We start from the raw sequence: 21,345 nt of genomic DNA, 5'->3' as shown, positions 1-21,345 counted from the left end.
CACACACCTACACACACACACACACACACACACACACACACACACACACAACACACACACACACACACACACACACACACACACCACACACAAAGCAAGTCCTGCAGGCTCTAGTTTTATCTTATCTTGATTATTGTCCAGTCATGGGTCACACTGCAACAGGCGCACAAGAGCACATAGACATCAATCTCAATGCATGTTTACATGCAAGGTGTGGGTGGGGCACAGCCTGCATATAAATGCTTTAACATTATAGTGTGGTAAATTCCTTCATCAGTTGTATCACCAACAGTAGATACAGTCTGTAGTGGCGATTCCCTATGATCTTCCACTTTGTATTGTACAGGAGAGAGCTGTCCATAACATGTCCACAAACATCAGCTTTCTAAACTTTTTGGGGTGAATTTCTCATTTATTGGCATATAAAATATAAATTGCTCCAGAACACATATTCCTATATAAAGGTGCAGAGAGATGCATTCTATAAGCTGTGATACGGTAACAACTGCATGTGCTCTCCTCACCTGTGATAACCCTTCCTGGTCACCTGTGTTACCTATATATACACACGTGACCAGTGACCCATGACCCCAAAATATAGTGCCCTCTAGTGCACAAAACAAGTAAAAATAACCCTTGACATACAACTCCAACACAACACATTAACAGGCCAAAACAGCTCCTACACAGTCAATATATGATGTGACCATTGTCTGAACACCACAGCCATGGACTGGAACACGATGGTGAGGAACAATGGTGTTCCATGGGTGGAAGGCTTGTTCTTAGTGTTCTTAATTGGAGCGTGTTGATTGGATGGGCTGCTGCACTCACTGTGACACACACAAAAGAGATGCTCTGCTTTTTGACACCACACTCCACAAAGCAAGTCCTGCAGGCTCTAGTTTTATCTTATCTTGATTATTGTCCAGTCATGTGGTCGAGATCTGCAAAGAAATCACCTAGTTAAGCTGCAGCTGACCGAGAACAGAGCAGCACGTCTTGCTCTTCAGTTTAATCAGAGGGCTGATATAAATACTATGCATGTCAGTCTCTCTTGGCTAAGAGTTGAGGAGAGACTGACTGCATCAATTATTTTGTTTAATAAGAAACATTAATGTGTTGGAAATTCCTAATTGTTTGCATAGTCAACTTTCACACAGCTGTGACACACACTTACCCCACCAGACATGCCACCAGGGGTCTTTTCACAGTCCCCAGGTCCAGAACAAATTCAAGAACATTTGTATTGTACAGAGCCATTGGAATGCATGGAACTCCCTTCCATCTTATACAGTGAACAGCAAACCTTGTTTCAACGCCTCTCCCCATGTGGCCTACTTGTAGTGTGTATGTACTGACATGTATGTGGAACTAATAGATGCACACACACACGTTGTAAAGTCTTTTGTCTGTAATGTATTTTCCGTGATGCTTCTCATCTGATTCAGAGGGTTGGGTTAAATGACTCCTGCACCTCTCTGATTCAGAGGGGTTGGGTTAAATGACTCCTTCACCTCTCTGATTCAGAGGGGTTGGGTTAAATGACTCCTGTCACCTCTCTGATTCAGAGGGTTGGGTTAAATGACTCCTGCACCTCTCTGATTCAGAGGGTTGGGTCTCTCTCTGATTCAGAGGGGTTGGGTTAAATGACTCCTGTACCTCTGATTCAGAGGGGTTGGGTTAAATGACTCCTGTTCAGAGGGGTTGGGTTAAATGACTCCTGTACCTCTGATTCAGAGGGGTTGGGTTAAATGACTCCTGTACCTCAGAGGGGTTGGGTTAATGACTCTCTGATTCAGAGGGGTTGGGTTAAATGACTCCTCACCTCTCTGATTCAGAGGGGTTGGGTTAAATGACTCCTGATTCAGAGGGGTTCTCCTCTGATTCAGAGGGTTGGGTTAAATGACTCCTGTACCTCTGATTCAGAGGGGTTAGGTTAAATGACTCCTGTACCTCTGATTCAGAGGGTTGGGTTAAATGACTCCTGTACCTCTCTGATTCAGAGGGGTTGGGTTAAATGACTCCTGTACCTCTCTGATTCAGAGGGGTTGGGTTAAATGACTCCTGTACCTCTCTGATTCAGAGGGGTTGGGTTAAATGACTCCTGTACCTCTCTGATTCAGAGGGGTTGGGTTAAATAACTCCTGCACCTCTCTGATTCAGAGGGGTTGGGTTAAATAACTCCTGTACCTCTCTGATTCAGAGGGTTGGGTTAAATGACTCCTGTACCTCTCTGATTCAGAGGGGTCAGGTTAAATGACTCCTGCACCTCTCTGATTCAGAGGGGTTGGGTTAAATGACTCCTGTACCTCTCTGATTCAGAGGGGTTGGGTTAAATGACTCCTTCACCTCTCTGATTCAGAGGGGTTGGGTTAAATGACTCCTGCACCTCTCTGATTCAGAGGGGTTGGGTTAAATGACTCCTGCACCTCTCTGATTCAGAGGGGTTGGGTTAAATGACTCCTGCACCTCTCTGATTCAGAGGGGTTGGGTTAAATGACTCCTCTCTGATTCAGAGGGGTTGGGTTAAATGACTCTCTGATTCAGAGGGGTTGGGTTAAATGACTCCTGCACCTCTCTGATTCAGAGGGGTTAGGTTAAATGACTCCTGTACCTCTCTGATTCAGAGGGGTTGGGTTAAATGACTCCTGCACCTCTCTGATTCAGAGGGGTTAGGTTAAATGACTCCTGTACCTCTCTGATTCAGAGGGGTTGGGTTAAATAACTCCTGCACCTCTCTGATTCAGAGGGGTTAGGTTAAATGACTCCTGTACCTCTCTGATTCAGAGGGGTTGGGTTAAATGACTCCTGATTCAGAGGGGTTGGGTTAAATGACTCTCTGATTCAGAGGGGTTGGGGTTAAATGACTCCTGATTCAGAGGGGTTAGGTTAAATGACTCCTGCACCTCTCTGATTCAGAGGGGTTGGGTTAAATGACTCCTGCACCTCTCTGATTCAGAGGGGTTGGGTTAAATGACTCCTGCACCTCTCTGATTCAGAGGGGTTGGGTTAAATGACTCCTGCACCTCTCTGATTCATAGGGGTTGGGTTAAATAACTCCTTCACCTCTCTGATTCAGAGGGGTTGGGTTAAATGTGAAGACACATTTCAGTTGAATGCGTTCAGTTGAACAACTGACTAGGTATCCCCCTTTGCCTTTGCCTTAGCTAATGGGGATCTTAATAAATCAACACACTGTGTAAAAAACCCTTGCTGATCCCTGTGTGTGGATTAAATTAGGGCTGGTCCCAAATTATACTATGTTCCCTATTTAGTGCACTAGCCTACTTTTGACCAGAGCTCATAGGGTTAGGCCATTGTGCACTATGTGGGGAATAGGCTGCCTTTTGTGACTCATCCTATATGTTGAGATTCCTAGATATCTGCCCATTGTGTAAGTAATGAATTGATTGTGGTTCCTGTGGGATCGCTGCAGTTAAACCATTAATGTATTATGATGCCTGTTACTATGAGGCAGAAAACACTGACCTTCATCACATGACGAACACGTGTATCATGGAGGGCCTGTATACAGACAGTTAAGAGTTGTTTATCACAAAGCCTATTTTCAGGACAGTGGTCTTGGTTGTTTTATTGATATCACTGCATTATGTATTTGCTGTGTTTAAATCTATATTTGTATTCAACAGAGTGCTACCGTGTGAGCCTTTACAAAACTGTTTTTCACTCTACTGGTCAATGCCAATTGATTTTCTGGTAACGTTTTACATGAAGATATGTACAGCTTTTGAGTAGTACTGTTAATACGGCCAGTGCAGCCTTAAGCTCAGTATTCCTTGGCAAGAGGCTGTGATAAGAACACAATTTCAACTGTTTATTGTAGATATATAAACTAGAAACAAATAATGAACCGTTTCTAACCTACTTATAGAGTTAGAGTCCTTTATAATATATACTTCATGTAAAGTCTTCCTTTCTTTTGGTGAGTTATTCTATTCTATGAATACTATTCCAGGTCCCGATGGGCCCCACCAGGTACCCCAGATGCCTTCACTAGAAGTCCATATGATTGGACCACCATATCCACCACTCTGAGAGGTCAAGGTTCAGCAGGAGTCAACACATCTGTATGGACCCAGCCACCACCGTCCCGACCACCACCAGTTCCTACCCGCCCCTGGCAACTGGCTCCTACCAGTCCCTGGCAACCGGCTCCCTCCAGTCCCTGGCAACCGGCTCCCTCCAGTCCCTGGCAACCGGCTCCCTCCAGTCCCTGGCAACCAAGACCAGTTCCTACCAGTCCCTGGCAACCAAGACCAGTTCCTACCCGTCCCAGGCAACCAAGTCCTGTTCCTACCCGTCCCAGGCAACCAAGTCCAGTTCCTACCCGTCCCAGGCAACCAAGTCCAGTTCCTACCCGTCCCAGGCAACCAAGTCCCGTTCCTACCCGTCCCAGGCAACCAAGTCCAGTTCCTACCCGTCCCAGGCAACCAAGTCCAGTTCCTACCCGTCCCAGGCAACCAAGTCCAGTTCCTACCCGTCCCAGGCAACCAAGTCCAGTTCCTACCCGTCCCAGGCAACCAAGTCCAGTTCCTACCCGTCCCAGGCAACCAAGTCCAGTTCCTACCCCCTGGCAACCAAGTCCAGTTCCTCCCCGTCCCTGGCAACCAAGACCAGTTCCTACCAGTCCCTGGCAACCAAGTCCAGTTCCTCCCCGTCCCTGGCAACCAAGACCAGTTCCTACCAGTCCCAGGCAACCAAGTCCAGTTCCTACCCATCCCTGGCAACCAAGTCCAGTTCCTACCAGTCCTTGGCAACCAAGTCCAGTTCCTACCCGTCCCTGGCAACCAGCGCCTACCCGGCCACTACTGCCAATTCCTACCCGGCCCTGGCAAACAGCCACTACCCATTCCCCACCACCAGCCCCTACCCAGCCACCAACAGCTCCCACTGAGCCACCACCACCAGTCTGCCATGCTGCCCTCTGTCTTAACGGTGGGACCTGCCATGAGCTGCAGAGGCACAGTGGAGCTCTGTCCTTCTACTGCGACTGCCCCCTACACTTCACTGGACGCTTCTGTGAGAAAGGTAGGTCTATGATTCTGTTACATACTATTTACACTAGGTAGCATACAAGTAGAATACAGCACTGTATTGGCACTAAAAGTGTAACCACTTTGCTGGCATATGCTCCTAAATAAATAATTTTCTGTGTGACCTGGAATTTTAATTTGGGAACACCAGTGCGCCTAGAATTAAAATCACCCATATAATAATTGTTGTAATGATTAATCTTCGCTTTACCGCGGCCTCCGAGTGCCACAGAGTCCTCTCTCTCCCTCTGCGGCTGCTTGCTTCCTGTTCTCTGACCACACACACCAAGCCCCGCCTCCTGTCACTCAAGCAGGCAGTACACAGGTCCTCCATGCTGTTTATTCTCTCAGCATGCTGTCAATTTATCCACTCTACCAAAACAAGAACGATGCTGCTTTCCACATGACTTCTACATGTGAATCCAGATGTTTTCTATGTTATACTATTATTTTGTGTATTCTGTGCAAAATGCTAATTAGTTAGTTACGGTAGCTAGCGTGTGCCTAGCATAAAGCTAATCGCAAACTAGCTAAATGCCATTTAGCTAAATGCTCTAAGCAAACGTTAGATCTAATACAGGCTGGTACCAGTAGTGATCAGCATATTGTTTGTGCTATGGCATGTTCTGAATCAGGTAGCCTATTGTTTAAAATATTTGTCAAAATATAACATCTCTATTAAAATGTGATTAGGGTCCCCTGGGAAACACTGACAAACACTTTGGTTCCTACCCTGTCATATCTCCTACCTGGCTTTTTCATGTGTTTTCATGCCAAACAACACCAACCATAGAATTACAATGATCATTCTATTTCTAGGTTTCAAACCGTTTACCCCAGTGTTTTGATCTATATCGCAAGGCAAATCACAATTAGATTGTTTTGCCCATATCGCCCTAACAACCTGGTAGCTTAAATGGTACCAGTAAATGCAAACGTTTGGTGGGACAGAAAGAAACAACAAGTGATATTTTCTTCCTGAAAGGAACATGTATTTTTTTCTTCATGAGATGCGCTTAAAAATGAATTAGGATTCACATAGGCCCAATGTCTCAATCAATTAAAAATGATGTGGTGCTCCTATATTTTTAAGATAGGGTATGCTATTGTACTAGTATGGAGATTCATCTGAGAAAGGTAGGCTTCTAATACCCTTTTCACACTTATCATGCCAACCATTGCTCCAAATTAAAAATGATGTGTTGCTCCTAATGTTTTGAAGATAGGAGAACCAGTGCTACCAATGAAACGTGGCTCGGTTAGGCTCAGCTCATTCATGTGAAGAGGATATACTGTAACTCTCCCAGACCTCCACACTGTCTCAGTAGTTCCCTCTGTAGCCTACAGCCACTCTTGGGATCACTTCCTCTTTTCAACCAAAGGCCTCAGAGGAATAAAGATTTAATACAAATTGGGAATTAGGATTAAAAATAGTAATCCACACTGAGTGACTGACACCATGACTGTGTCCCAAATGGAACCCTATTGCCTACATTGTGGGCCCTGGTCAAGAGTAGTACACTTTATATGGAATAGGGTTCAATTTGGGACGTAGCCCACAACACCAGTTGAGTGAGTGAGAGAAACTGAGAGAGAGAGACAAACACAGACAGACAGGTTTGGTATTATAAAGGATGTCAATTATTCATAGTGCGTCTAATGAAAGGATCCATACGAGCAGCTTGGCGTTGATCATCCCAAAGCTCGCCCATGATCACCTTTAACCCTCGCTGCAAATAACAGGATGACCTTGCTACTCACGTCGCAGAGCTCGCCCATGATCACCTTTAACCCTCGCTGCAAATAACAGGATGACCTTGCTACTCACGTCGCAGAGCTCGCCCATGATCACCTTTAACCCTCGCTGCAAATAACAGGATGACCTTGCTACTCACGTCGCAGAGCTCGCCCATGACCACCTTTAACCCTCGCTGCAAATAACAGGATGACCTTGCTACTCACGTCGCAGAGCTCGCCCATGACCACCTTTAACCCTCGCTGCAAATAACAGGATGACCTTGCTACTCACGTCGCAGAGCTCGCCCATGACCACCTTTAACCCTCGCTGCAAATAACAGGATGACCTTGCTACTCACGTCGCAGAGCTCGCCCATGATCACCTTTAACCCTCGCTGCAAATAACAGGATGGCCTTGCTACTCACGTCGCAGAGCTCGCCCATGATCACCTTTAACCCTCGCTGCAAATAACAGGATGACCTTGCTACTCACGTCGCAGAGCTCGCCCATGATCACCTTTAACCCTCGCTGCAAATAACAGGATGACCTTGCTACTCACGTCGCAGATGCCAGATTCTGTGTCTAACCCCCTCCATCGCCCCACACCACCCTACTACCACTCTGAACTCTTTGGATTCTGTGTCTGACCCCCTCCATCGCCCCACACCACCCTACTACCACTCTGAACTCTTTGGATTCTGTGTCTAACCCCCTCCATCGCCCCACACCACCCTACTACCACTCTGAACTCTTTGGATTCTGTGTCTGACCCCCTCCATCGCCCCACACCACCCTACTACCACTCTGAACTCTTTGGATTCTGTGTCTGACCCCCTCCATCGCCCCACACCACCCTACTACCACTCTGAACTCTTTGGATTCTGTGTCTGACCCCCTCCATCCCCACCTACTACCACCCTACTACTCTGAACTCTTTGGATTCTATGTCTGACCCCTCCATCCCCACCTACTACCACCCTACTACTCTGAACTCTTTGGATTCTATGTCTGACCCCTCCATCCCCACCTACTACCACCCTACTACTCTGAACTCTTTGGATTCTATGTCTGACCCCTCCATCCCCACCTACTACCACCCTACTACCACTCTGAACTCTTTGGATTCTATGTCTGACCCCTCCATCCCCACCTACTACCACCCTGCTACCACTCTGAACTCTTTGGATTCTATGTCTGACCCCTCCATCCCCACCTACTACCACCCTGCTACTCTGAACTCTTTGGATTCTATGTCTGACCCCTCCATCCCCACCTACTACCACCCTACTACTCTGAACTCTTTGGATTCTATGTCTGACCCCTCCATCCCCACCTACTACCACCCTACTACTCTGAACTCTTTGGATTCTATGTCTGACCCCTCCATCCCCACCTACTACCACCCTGCTACTCTGAACTCTTTGGATTCTATGTCTGACCCCTCCACCCCCACCTACTACCACCCTGCTACTCTGAACTCTTTGGATTCTATGTCTGACCCCTCCATCCCCACCTACTACCACCCTGCTACTCTGAACTCTTTGGATTCTATGTCTGACCCCTCCATCCCCACCTACTACCACCCTGCTACTCTGAACTCTTTGGATTCTATGTCTGACCCCTCCATCCCCACCTACTACCACCCTACTACTCTGAACTCTTGGATTCTATGTCTGACCCCTCCACCCCCACCTACTACCACCCTGCTACTCTGAACTCTTTGGATTCTATGTCTGACCCCTCCATCCCCACCTACTACCACCCTACTACTCTGAACTCTTTGGATTCTATGTCTGACCCCTCCACCCCCACCTACTACCACCCTGCTACTCTGAACTCTTTGGATTCTATGTCTGACCCCTCCATCCCCACCTACTACCACCCTACTACTCTGAACTCTTTGGATTCTATGTCTGACCCCTCCACCCCCACCTACTACCACCCTGCTACTCTGAACTCTTTGGATTCTATGTCTGACCCCTCCATCCCCACCTACTACCACCCTACTACTCTGAACTCTTTGGATTCTATGTCTGACCCCTCCATCCCCACCTACTACCACCCTACTACTCTGAACTCTTTGGATTCTATGTCTGACCCCTCCACCCCACCTACTACACCCTGCTACTCTGAACTCTTTGGATTCTGTGTCTGACCCCTCCATCCCCACCTACTACCACCCTGCTACTCTGAACTCTTTGGATTCTGTGTCTGACCCCTCCATCCCCACCTACTACCACCCTGCTCTTTGAATTCTATGTTGTCTACCCCCACCTACTACCACCCTCTGTCTGAACTCTTCTGGTTCCATCCCCTCCACACCACCACTACCACCCGGTCCTTCTGAACTCTTTTTGTTGGTAGAGCATGGCCCACCTTGTAACGCTAGGGAACTCTTGGGTTCTGATGTCCCTGGGACCACCCATACGTAGAATGTATGCACACATGACTGTAAGTCTTCCATCTTTGGACACCACCAACCACCCCGCGTCCTGTCTTAAATGGCATATATGTCTTACTACACATACTGGCTACTGACTATTACTACACATACTGGCTACTGACCAGAATGTATATACACATGACTGTAAGTCGCTTTGATAAAAGCTGTCTAAATGTCTTATATCCTAATATACTAATATAGGGCTGCTACTGCAAACCTTTATCATTTGACAGCAATAGAGAAATTGAGACCCTGGAGATGTGAGAGGGGTGGAGGGGAAGGGCAGAGTTTCCCCTCTCAGCTAGAGAGAGAGAAATCAGATGATACCTGACATCTCCCTGGCTGTAGGTGCTATCTAGAACCAAAAGGTTATTCGTTGTCCCCATAGGGAAACCTTTGACGAACCCTTCCAGTCCAGGTTGAACCCATAGGTTCCATGAAGAACCCTTTCCGAACCCAGAGGGTTTTGGAACTCCAGGTTGACTAGATCTTCTGGTTCCACCGATGGCTAGAACCCTTTTTCTACACATAGGGTAATTTAGCTGTCTCTGGAACCCAAAAGAGTACTGTCTTACATACTGGCTACTGACTAGGGTCTACTGTCTTACAACATACTGGCTACTGACTAGAACTGTCTTACTACACATACTGGCTACTGACTAGAGCTGTCTACTGTCTTACTACAGATACTGGCTACTGACTAGGCTGTCTACTGTCTTACTACACATACTGGCTACTGACTAGAGCTGTCTACTGTCTTACTACACATACTGGCTACTGACTAGAGCTGTCTACTGTCTTACTACACATACTGGCTACTGACTAGAGCTGTCTACTGTCTTACTACACATACTGGCTACTGACTAGAGCTGTCTACTGTCTTACTACACATACTGGCTACTGACTAGAGCTGTCTACTGTCTTACTACACATACTGGCTACTGACTAGAGCTGTCTACTGTCTTACTACACATACTGGCTACTGACTAGAGCTGTCTACTGTCTTACTACACATACTGGCTACTGACTAGAGCTGCTGTCTACTGTCTTACTACACATACTGGCTACTGACTAGAGCTGTCTACTGTCTTACTACACATACTGGCTACTGACTAGAGCTGTCTACTGTCTTACTACACATACTGGCTACTGACTAGAGCTGTCTACTGTCTTACTACACATACTGGCTACTGACTAGAGCTGTCTACTGTCTTACTACACATACTGACTACTGACTAGAGCTGTCTACTGTCTTACTACACATACTGGCTACTGACTAGAGCTGTCTACTGTCTTACTACACATACTGGCTACTGACTAGAGCTGTCTACTGTCTTACTACACATACTGGCTACTGACTAGAGCTGTCTACTGTCTTACTACACATACTGGCTACTGACTAGAGCTGTCTACTGTCTTACTACACATACTGGCTACTGACTAGAGCTGTCTACTGTCTTACTACACATACTGGCTACTGACTAGAGCTGTCTACTGTCTTACTACACATACTGGCTACTGACTAGAGCTGTCTACTGTCTTACTACACATACTGGCTACTGACTAGAGCTGTCTACTGTCTTACTACACATACTGGCTACTGACTAGAGCTGTCTACTGTCTTACTACACATACTGGCTACTGACTAGAGCTGTCTACTGTCTTACTACACATACTGGCTACTGACTAGAGCTGTCTACTGTCTTACTACACATACTGGCTACTGACTAGAGCTGTCTACTGTCTTACTACACATACTGGCTACTGACTAGAGCTGTCTACTGTCTTACTACACATACTGGCTACTGACTAGAGCTGTCTACTGTCTTACTACACATACTGGCTACTGACTAGAGCTGTCTACTGTCTTACTACACATACTGGCTACTGACTAGAGCTGTCTACTGTCTTACTACACATACTGGCTACTGACTAGAGCTGTCTACTGTCTTACTACACATACTGGCTACTGACTAGAGCTGTCTACTGTCTTACTACACATACTGGCTACTGACTAGAGCTGTCTACTGTCTTACTACACATACTGGCTACTGACTAGAGCTGTCTACTGTCTTACTACACATACTGGCTACTGACTAGAGCTGTCTACTGTCTTACTACACATACTGGCTACTGACTAGAGCTGTATACTGTCTTACTACACATACTGACTACTGACTAGAGCTGTCTACTGTCTTACTACACATACTGGCTACTGACTAGAGCTGTATACTGTCTTACTACACATACTGGCTACTGACTAGAGCTGTCTACTGTCTTACTACACATACTGGCTACTGACTAGAGCTGTCTACTGTCTTACTACACATACTGGCTACTGACTAGAGCTGTCTACTGTCTTACTACACATACTGGCTACTGACTAGAGCTGTCTACTGTCTTACTACACATACTGGCTACTGACTAGAGCTGTCTACTGTCTTACTACACATACTGGCTACTGACTAGAGCTGTCTACTGTCTTACTACACATACTGGCTACTGACTAGAGCTGTCTACTGTCTTACTACACATACTGGCTACTGACTAGAGCTGTCTACTGTCTTACTACACATACTGGCTACTGACTAGAGCTGTCTACTGTCTTACTACACATACTGGCTACTGACTAGAGCTGTCTACTGTCTTACTACACATACTGGCTACTGACTAGAGCTGTCTACTGTCTTACTACACATACTGGCTACTGACTAGAGCTGTCTACTGTCTTACTACACATACTGGCTACTGACTAGAGCTGTCTACTGTCTTACTACACATACTGGCTACTGACTAGAGCTGTCTACTGTCTTACTACACATACTGACTACTGACTAGAGCTGTCTACTGTCTTACTACACATACTGGCTACTGACTAGAGCTGTCTACTGTCTTACTACACATACTGGCTACTGACTAGAGCTGTCTACTGTCTTACTACACATACTGGCTACTGACTAGAGCTGTCTACTGTCTTACTACACATACTGGCTACTGACTAGAGCTGTCTACTGTCTTACTACACATACTGGCTACTGACTAGAGCTGTCTACTGTCTTACTACACATACTGGCTACTGACTGGAGCCACTGTCCTATGAGCAGGGTTATGTAAATACCATTTACATTTCAGTCAATTCAAAAAGTTCCCTGAAATTCCAATTATCTTTAATGCTTTTCCATGAGGAAAAATTGGAATTGGAATTTGGTTTACTTTCTGTATTGACTCGAATTGAAATGGAATTGACCCCAATGCTGCTTCCGAGGAATATACACATGCTAGGGTATGGAGTAGGGTTAGTACTATAGAAATGTCATTACTAGAACGGTGCACGCCACATTCAAGTCAACATGTACACATGCTGGGGTACGGAGTAGGGTTAGTACTATAGAAATATAATTACTAGAACGGTACGCCACATTCAAGTCAACATTTCTGTCATTTGTGGACCAACAGCCGTATTGACTATACCCATGAGGGGGCTTATGGGTAATTCCAAGGTAATAGAGTGATGCCGAGACTCCGATTTTTCACTTTAAAATGTCTTTCAAACAAAAACAAATGATTGCACTGTTAAACAAACCATACAACTCTATTCACAAGTACCACTTTTAACAATTTCCTCTGAAAATGTACTTGAAGAACAGTGCAGATGAAAAGTTTGGTAACAGAATGACGGTTTGTGCTGTTGGTGCCCTCATTCTATTACCAAACTTTACATATGCGCTTGGTTACCGTGGAATTGCCCTTATCCATTCTAGTAATAATTATATTCCTTGGCTTCTGAGGCTCACAGCCTCACACACATGCTGGGTTGACTGGGGCTCCCACTGACCCTGTGGTTAGTAGGTATAAAACACATGCTGGGGTTGACTGGGGCTCCCACTGACCCTGTGGTTAGTAGGTATAAAACACATGCTGGGGTTGACTGGGGCGCCCACTGACCCTGTGGTTAGTAGGTATAAAACACATGCTGGGGTTGACTGGGGCGCCCACTGACCCTGTGGTTAGTAGGTATAAAACACATGCTGGGGTTGACTGGGGCTCCCACTGACCCTGTGGTTAGTAGGAATAAAACACATGCTGGGTTGACTGGGGCTCCCACTGACCCTGTGGTTAGTAGGTATAAAACACATGCTGGGGTTGACTGGGGCTCCCACTGACCCTGTGGTTAGTAGGTATAAAACACATGCTGGGGTTGACTGGGACTCCCACTGACCCTGTGGTTAGTAGGTATAAAACACATGCTGGGTTGACTGGGGCTCCCACTGACCCTGTGGTTAGTAGGTATAAAACACATGCTGGGGTTGACTGGGGCTCCCACTGACCCTGTGGTTAGTAGGTATAAAACACATGCTGGGGTTGACTGGGGCTCCCACTGACCCTGTGGTTAGTAGGTATAAAACACATGCTGGGGTTGACTGGGGCTCCCACTGACCCTGTGGTTAGTAGGTATAAAACACATGCTGGGGTTGACTGGGACTCCCACTGACCCTGTGGTTAGTAGGTATAAAACACATGCTGGGGTTGACTGGGGCTCCCACTGACCCTGTGGACTAAATACTGATCACACCTAAATACTGATCTCGACTAAATACTGATCTCGACTAAATACTGATCACAACTAAATACGGATCACAACTAAATACATTTTGAATCGGTTAAACATGTGCTACATTAGAGATACATAATTAAATATGTCTAATATAATGTTATAATCTGTATCATGAGATATTGTAAATGTAATAACGTGTTATACCTGTTGGCAAAGTGTTGCAACAATGTGTTGTTAGATGGCCAGGCATCACTTGAAAAAGAGATGTTCATCTCAGTGTGTCTCTGTGTGTTGTTAGATGGCCAGGGATCACTTGAAAAAGAGATGTTCATCTCAATGTGTCTCTGTGTGTTGTTAGATGGCCAGGGATCACTTGAAAAAGAGATGTTAATCTCAGTGTGTCTCTGTGTGTTGTTAGATGGCCAGGGATCACTTGAAAAAGAGATGTTCATCTCAATGTGTCTCTGTGTGTTGTTAGATGGCCAGGGATCACTTGAAAAATAGATGTTCATCTCAGTGTGTCTCTGTGTGTTGTTAGATGGCCAGGGATCACTTGAAAAAGAGATGTTCATCTCAATGTGTCTCTGTGTGTTGTTAGATGGCCAGGGATCACTTGAAAAATAGATGTTAATCTCAGTGTGTCTCTGTGTGTTGTTAGATGGCCAGGGATCACTTGAAAAATAGATGTTAATCTCAGTGTGTCTCTGTGTGTTGTTAGATGGCCAGGGATCACTTGAAAAAGAGATGTTCATCTCAGTGTGTCTCTGTGTGTTGTTAGATGGCCAGGGATCACTTGAAAAAGAGATGTTCATCTCAATGTGTCTCTGTGTGTTGTTAGATGGCCAGGGATCACTTGAAAAAGAGATGTTCATCTCAATGTGTCTCTGTGTGTTGTTAGATGGCCAGGGATCACTTGAAAAAGAGATGTTCATCTCAATGTGTCTCTGTGTGTTATTAGATGGCCAGGGATCACTTGAAAAAGAGATGTTCATCTCAGTGTCTTTTCTGGTTAAATAAAGGACAAATAAAACAAATAAAAGATATGCTTTACTGCAAGGCCGTTGTATCCAGATGAAGGGCTGTGATATTCCTGATGTTCATCCTGATGCTATCCTCTATTGTGCTAATAGCCTTTTCATTGTATTCCTATCTTCTACATCAGCTGATTGGACACGTTGTTCTACTGGTGTCAATAAGTCAATGTTCAGCTGCTGAGCTAATTTGCTGAGTCATAAGTTAATGTATCTCTATCGATGCGAGATCAGACATTTTGGCGCATATGGCCTGTGTCTGAAATAGCACCCTATGCACTCTATACAGTGCACTACTTTTGACCAGGGCGCATAGGGCTCTGGTCAGAAATAGCGCACTATATAGGGAATAGGGTACCATTTCAGACACAGTCATGCACTGAGTTGAATTCATTAATCATCCTAGATATGTCTTTTTCCTCATTCCTTTGGTACCAAATAAAACTGAGTATCATTGCACTTTGAGCAAGAGTTTTTGGAATTAATTATTGTTCTCTCAAGACCATACCAGTTTATAATTTTATGAATATAAATTATTCTAAATATCTAACCACATCTTTTCAAAAACAGAGATTTCATTAATTTTTTATTTTTGTTCCTATTTTTGTATTAAAATTGAAAACATTACTTTTATACATGAGTGAAGCCGAGTGAAGTTGTCGTGTTCTTTTTGCAACTTTATAGAATGGATGTAAAACCAATTATGAATCGATGTTAGATGGTAATGGATGTTAGATGGTAATGGATGTTAGATGGTAATGGATGTTAGATGGTAATGGATGTTAGATGGTAATGGACGGTAATGGATGTTAGATGGTAATGGATGTTAGATGGTAATGGATGTTAGATGGTAATGGATGTTAGATGGTAATGGATGTTAGATGGTAATGGATGTTAGATGGTAATGTATATTAGACAGGAATGGATGTTATATAGTAAAGGAATGGATGTTAGATGGTAAAGGAATGGATGTTAGATGGTAATGGATGTTATATAGTAATGGATGTTATATAGTAAAGGAATGGATGTTAGATGGTAATGGATGTTATATAGTAAAGGATGTTATATAGTAAAGGAATGGATGTTAGATGGTAAAGGATGTTATATAGTAAAGGAATGGATGTTATATAGTAAAGGAATGGATGTTATATAGTAAAGGAATGGATGTTATATAGTAAAGGAATGGATGTTAGATGGTAAAGGATGTTATATAGTAAAGGAATGGATGTTATATAGTAAAGGAATTGATGTTAGATGGTAAAGGATGTTATATAGTAAAGGAATGGATGTTATATAGTAAAGGAATGGATGTTAGATGGTAATGGATGTTATATAGTAAAGGAATGGATGTTATATAGTAAAGGAATGGATGTTATATAGTAAAGGAATGGATGTTAGATAGTAAAGGATGTTATATAGTAAAGGAATGGATGTTAGATGGTAATGGATGTTATATAGTAAAGGAATGGATGTTATATAGTAAAGGATGTTATATAGTAAAGGAATGGATGTTATATAGTAAAGGATGTTATATAGTAAAGGATGTTATATAGTAAAGGATGTTATATAGTAAAGGATGTTATATAGTAAAGGATGTTATATAGTAAAGGATGTTATATAGTAAAGGATGTTATATAGTAAAGGATGTTATATAGTAATGGATGTTATATAGTAAAGGATGTTATATAGTAAAGGAATTGATGTTATATAGTAAAGGATGTTATATAGTAATGGATGTTATATAGTAATGGATGTTATATAGTAAAGGATGTTATATAGTAAAGGATGTTATATAGTAAAGGATGTTATATAGTAAAGGAATGGATGTTATATAGTAATGGATGTTATATAGTAAAGGATGTTATATAGTAAAGGATGTTATATAGTAAAGGATGTTATATAGTAATGGATGTTATATAGTAAAGGATGTTATATAGTAAAGGAATGGATGTTATATAGTAAAGGATGTTATATAGTAAAGGATGTTATATAGTAAAGGAATTGATGTTATATAGTAAAGGATGTTATATAGTAAAGGAATTGATGTTATATAGTAAAGGATGTTAGATGGTAATGGATGTTATATAGTAATGGATGTTATATAGTAAAGGATGTAATATAGTAAAGGATGTTATATAGTAAAGGAATGGATGTTAGATTAAAGGTATAAATAATAAAAAAGAGTGACTGAAAGGTCAGAATTTTCATTTTGCAGAAGATCAATAACTGTCTTCAGGTGACAAACTGATTAGGGAGTTATCAGGGAGACATATGAGGTGCAGGTTATCTGCTAGAGTGCAGGGCCCATATTCATAAAGCATCTCTGAGTGGGAGTGCTGATCTAGGATCAGTTCTGCCTTTTAGATAATAATAAGTAAGATTACATGGACAGGGGGGACCTGATCCTAGATCAGCACTCCTTCTCTGAAACACTTTATGAATACGGGCGACAGTAATTGACTGGGTGACTTCTATCTCACACTCATCAGACTCACTCATAACACACACACACACACACACACACACACACACACACACACACACACACACACACACACACACACACACACACACACACACACACACACACACACACACACGGTGACAGTAGTTATGTGGGATGTGGCTGTTCAAACCAGTCATATGAGTCAGAATCTAGATGTGGCTGTTCAAACAGTTCATGTGAGTCAGTTGTAGGAGCAGACAGTCAGAATCGTGCACTAGGCCTATCTATCAGTATAGGCAGGTCAGCCACCAGACAGACAGTCAGAATCGTGCACTAGGCCTATCTATCAGTATAGGCAGGTCAACCACCAGACAGACAGTCAGAACCGTGCACTAGGCCTATCTATCAGTATAGGCAGGTCAACCACCAGACAGACAGTCAGAACCGTGCACTAGGCCTATCTATCAGTATAGGCAGGTCAGCCACCAGACAGACAGTCAGAACCGTGCACTAGGCCTGTCTATCAGTATAGGCAGGTCAGCCACCAGACAGACAGTCAGAACCGTGCACTAGGCCTATCTATCAGTATAGGCAGGTCAACCACCAGACAGATAGTCAGAACCGTGCACTAGGCCTATCTATCAGTATAGGCAGGTCAACCACCAGACAGACAGTCAGAACCGTGCACTAGGCCTATCTATCAGTATAGGCAGGTCAGATACCAGACAGACAGTCAGAACCGTGCACTAGGCCTATCTATCAGTATAGGCAGGTCAACCACCAGACAGATAGTCAGAACCGTGCACTAGGCCTATCTATCAGTATAGGCAGGTCAGCCACCAGGCAGACAGTCAGAACCGTGCACTAGGCCTATCTATCAGTATAGGCAGGTCAGCCACCAGACAGACAGTCAGAACCGTGCACTAGGCCTATCTATCAGTATAGGCAGGTCAACCACCAGACAGATAGTCAGAACCGTGCACTAGGCCTATCTATCAGTATAGGCAGGTCAGCCACCAGACAGATAGTCAGAACCGTGCACTAGGCCTATCTATCAGTATAGGCAGGTCAACCACCAGACAGACAGTCAGAACCGTGCACTAGGCCTATCTATCAGTATAGGCAGGTCAGCCACCAGACAGACAGTCAGAACCGTGCACTAGGCCTATCTATCAGTATAGGCAGGTCAACCACCAGACAGATAGTCAGAACCGTGCACTAGGCCTATCTATCAGTATAGGCAGGTCAACCACCAGACAGACAGTCAGAACCGTGCACTAGGCCTATCTATCAGTATAGGCAGGTCAACCACCAGACAGACAGTCAGAACCGTGCACTAGGCCTATCTATCAGTATAGGCAGGTCAACCACCAGACAGATAGTCAGAACCGTGCACTAGGCCTATCTATCAGTATAGGCAGGTCAACCACCAGACAGATAGTCAGAACCGTGCACTAGGCCTATCTATCAGTATAGGCAGGTCAACCACCAGACAGATAGTCAGAACCGTGCACTAGGCCTATCTATCAGTATAGGCAGGTCAGCCACCAGACAGACAGTCAGAATCGTGCACTAGGCCTATCTATCAGTATAGGCAGGTCAACCACCAGACAGACAGTCAGAACCGTGCACTAGGCCTATCTATCAGTATAGGCAGGTCAGCCACCAGACAGATAGTCAGAACCGTGCACTAGGCCTATCTATCAGTATAGGCAGGTCAGCCACCAGACAGACAGTCAGAACCGTGCACTAGGCCTATCTATCAGTATAGGCAGGTCAGTCACCAGACAGACAGTCAGAACCGTGCACTAGGCCTATCTATCAGTATAGGCAGGTCAGCCACCAGACAGACAGTCAGAACCGTGCACTAGGCCTGTCTATCAGTATAGGCAGGTCAACCACCAGACAGACAGTCAGAACCGTGCACTAGGCCTATCTATCAGTATAGGCAGGTCAGCCACCAGACAGATAGTCAGAACCGTGCACTAGGCCTATCTATCAGTATAGGCAGGTCAACCACCAGACAGATAGTCAGAACCGTGCACTAGGCCTATCTATCAGTATAGGCAGGTCAGCCACCAGACAGATAGTCAGAACCGTGCACTAGGCCTATCTATCAGTATAGGCAGGTCAACCACCAGACAGACAGTCAGAACCGTGCACTAGGCCTATCTATCAGTATAGGCAGGTCAGCCACCAGACAGACAGTCAGTCAGAACCTTTACTTCTGATACTTAAGTAGTATTTTACTGGGTGACTTTCACTTTTACTTGAGTCATGTTCTATTAAGATATCTTTACCTTTACGCAAGTATAACAATTGGGTACTTTTTCCACCACTGGCGCATCTTGTCATTATATACAGATCTTTGTCGAAGAACATGAGCAGGCGAGCCAGCACGAGGGAGAGGGAAGAGGTGCAGGCAGGCCAGCACGAGGGAGAGAGAAGAGGGGGCAGGCAGGCCAGCGCGAGGAAGAGAGAAGAGGGGGCAGGCAGGCCAGCACGAGGGAGAGAGAAGAGGGGGCAGACAGGCCAGCGTGAGGAAGAGAGAAGAGGGGCAGGCAGGCCAGCACGAGGGAGAGAGAAGAGGGGCAGGCAGGCCAGCACGAGGGAGAGAGAAGAGGTGCAGGCAGGCCAGCACGAGAGAGAGGGAAGAGGGGGCAGGCAGGCCAGCACGAGGGAGAGAGAAGAGGGGGCAGACAGGCCAGCACGAGAGAGAGAGAAGAGGGGGCAGGCAGGCCAGCACGAGGGAGAGAGAAGAGGGGGCAGGCAGGCCAGCACGAGGGAGAGAGAAGAGGGGGCAGGCAGGCCAGCACGGGGGAGAGAGAAGAGGGGGCAGGCAGGCCAGCACGAGGGAGAGAGAAGAGGGGGCAGGCAGGCCAGCACGAGGGAGAGAGAAGAGGGGGCAGGCAGGCCAGCACGAGGGAGAGAGAAGAGGGGGCAGGCAGGCCAGCACGGGGAGAGAGAAGAGGGGCAGGCAGGCCAGCAAGAGGGAGAGAGAAGAGGGGGGGCAGGCCAGCACGAGGGAGAGAGAAGAGGGGGCAGGCAGGCCAGCACGAGGAAGAGAGAAGAGGGGCACGCAGGCCAGCAAGAGGAATGTCTTGGTAATCTGTATCTCGCAATTTCTTGTCTTGCATGCCTCGCAAGTTCCCCAAAGTAGCCTAAAGTCGGTGTACACTATGAGATGTTGAGATCAGAGACAAAATCCCCAAGTCATTGGCTACTCACCGACGTTTAATGTGAACTAATCTGTGTGCTACCTATCCCGTCCTTAAGCAGTCCCAGACGGTGTGAGATATGCAACTACTAGATTTCAGAACGGTGATCAGCAATAGCCAATGAGATCTCTAGTAGTAGCGATCTCGAGCTACTAGTATGCTTTTGCACTTGCCAAAGTGTTAAATTGTTACAGCTCTGACAAGCTCTTTACATGCAATGTTATTCAACTCAAAATGTATTGGCTAGATACTTCAAGTCTGTATATGTCAAGCATGAATGTCTGACTGGAAACATTTTTGAGGCTGCTTTGAGCCACAGCTTGTCGTAGCTACGTTAAATCTAATCACATCATCACATCATTGTTTTAGTGAGACAGCGTGGTATGGAGAATCCTCAAGACCAAGTGTGGAATCTTGTCTGTGCCACATCGTTTCTTCTGCGCACCACTGCGTTGGCAAGACAACAAACTCCTGGAAAGACAGTCATTTAATGTGAGAGGCTTAGCAGTGTTACTATTTTATAAGTTGTGTGGTGTCCGCCCGGGTCTTTATAGCCTACCATCTAGTTAGCAACTTTGATGGGGGTAGGGGCCACAAACAATCTGCTCACGAGGCTGCATACCCACATCCACACCCCCCCATCAAAATGTTTTCCTGTTTTACAGGGTGTAGAGAAATGTTTGCAGTTTTTAATATGACATCTGAGTGAGACTGACAAACAAAATCAATAGGGGACCCCCGGCCGGTAATTCATGATATCATGATAACAACAAGTTTAGATAGCTGGCCGCTAACTTAGCAATCTAAAGAATGTTAGCTGAACCTGGGCTAATTGACTGACCCGAGGGCTTTCAAAA

The 21,345-nt window shown here is 45.2% G+C and overlaps 1 protein-coding gene across 1 annotated transcript in view; it reads left to right on the top strand.

Annotated features, from left to right (window-relative positions):
* The first annotated feature begins 3,994 nt into the window (after positions 1–3,994).
* LOC127922705 (adhesive plaque matrix protein-like) overlaps positions 3,995–21,345 on the top strand; it is a 65,749-nt gene continuing 48,398 nt past the window's right edge. The window contains exon 1 of the mRNA XM_052506592.1: positions 3,995–5,052. Coding sequence (XP_052362552.1) covers positions 4,094–4,918 — 825 coding nt within the window. The 5' untranslated portion in view covers positions 3,995–4,093 and the 3' untranslated portion in view covers positions 4,919–5,052. The remainder of the gene's footprint in view (positions 5,053–21,345) is intronic.

Source organism: Oncorhynchus keta, unplaced genomic scaffold, assembly GCF_023373465.1.
Source record: "Oncorhynchus keta strain PuntledgeMale-10-30-2019 unplaced genomic scaffold, Oket_V2 Un_contig_26780_pilon_pilon, whole genome shotgun sequence".
NCBI lineage: Eukaryota > Metazoa > Chordata > Actinopteri > Salmoniformes > Salmonidae > Oncorhynchus > Oncorhynchus keta.
Note: the sequence above shows the minus strand (reverse complement) of the source record. Positions and strands in the feature narration are given on the sequence as shown.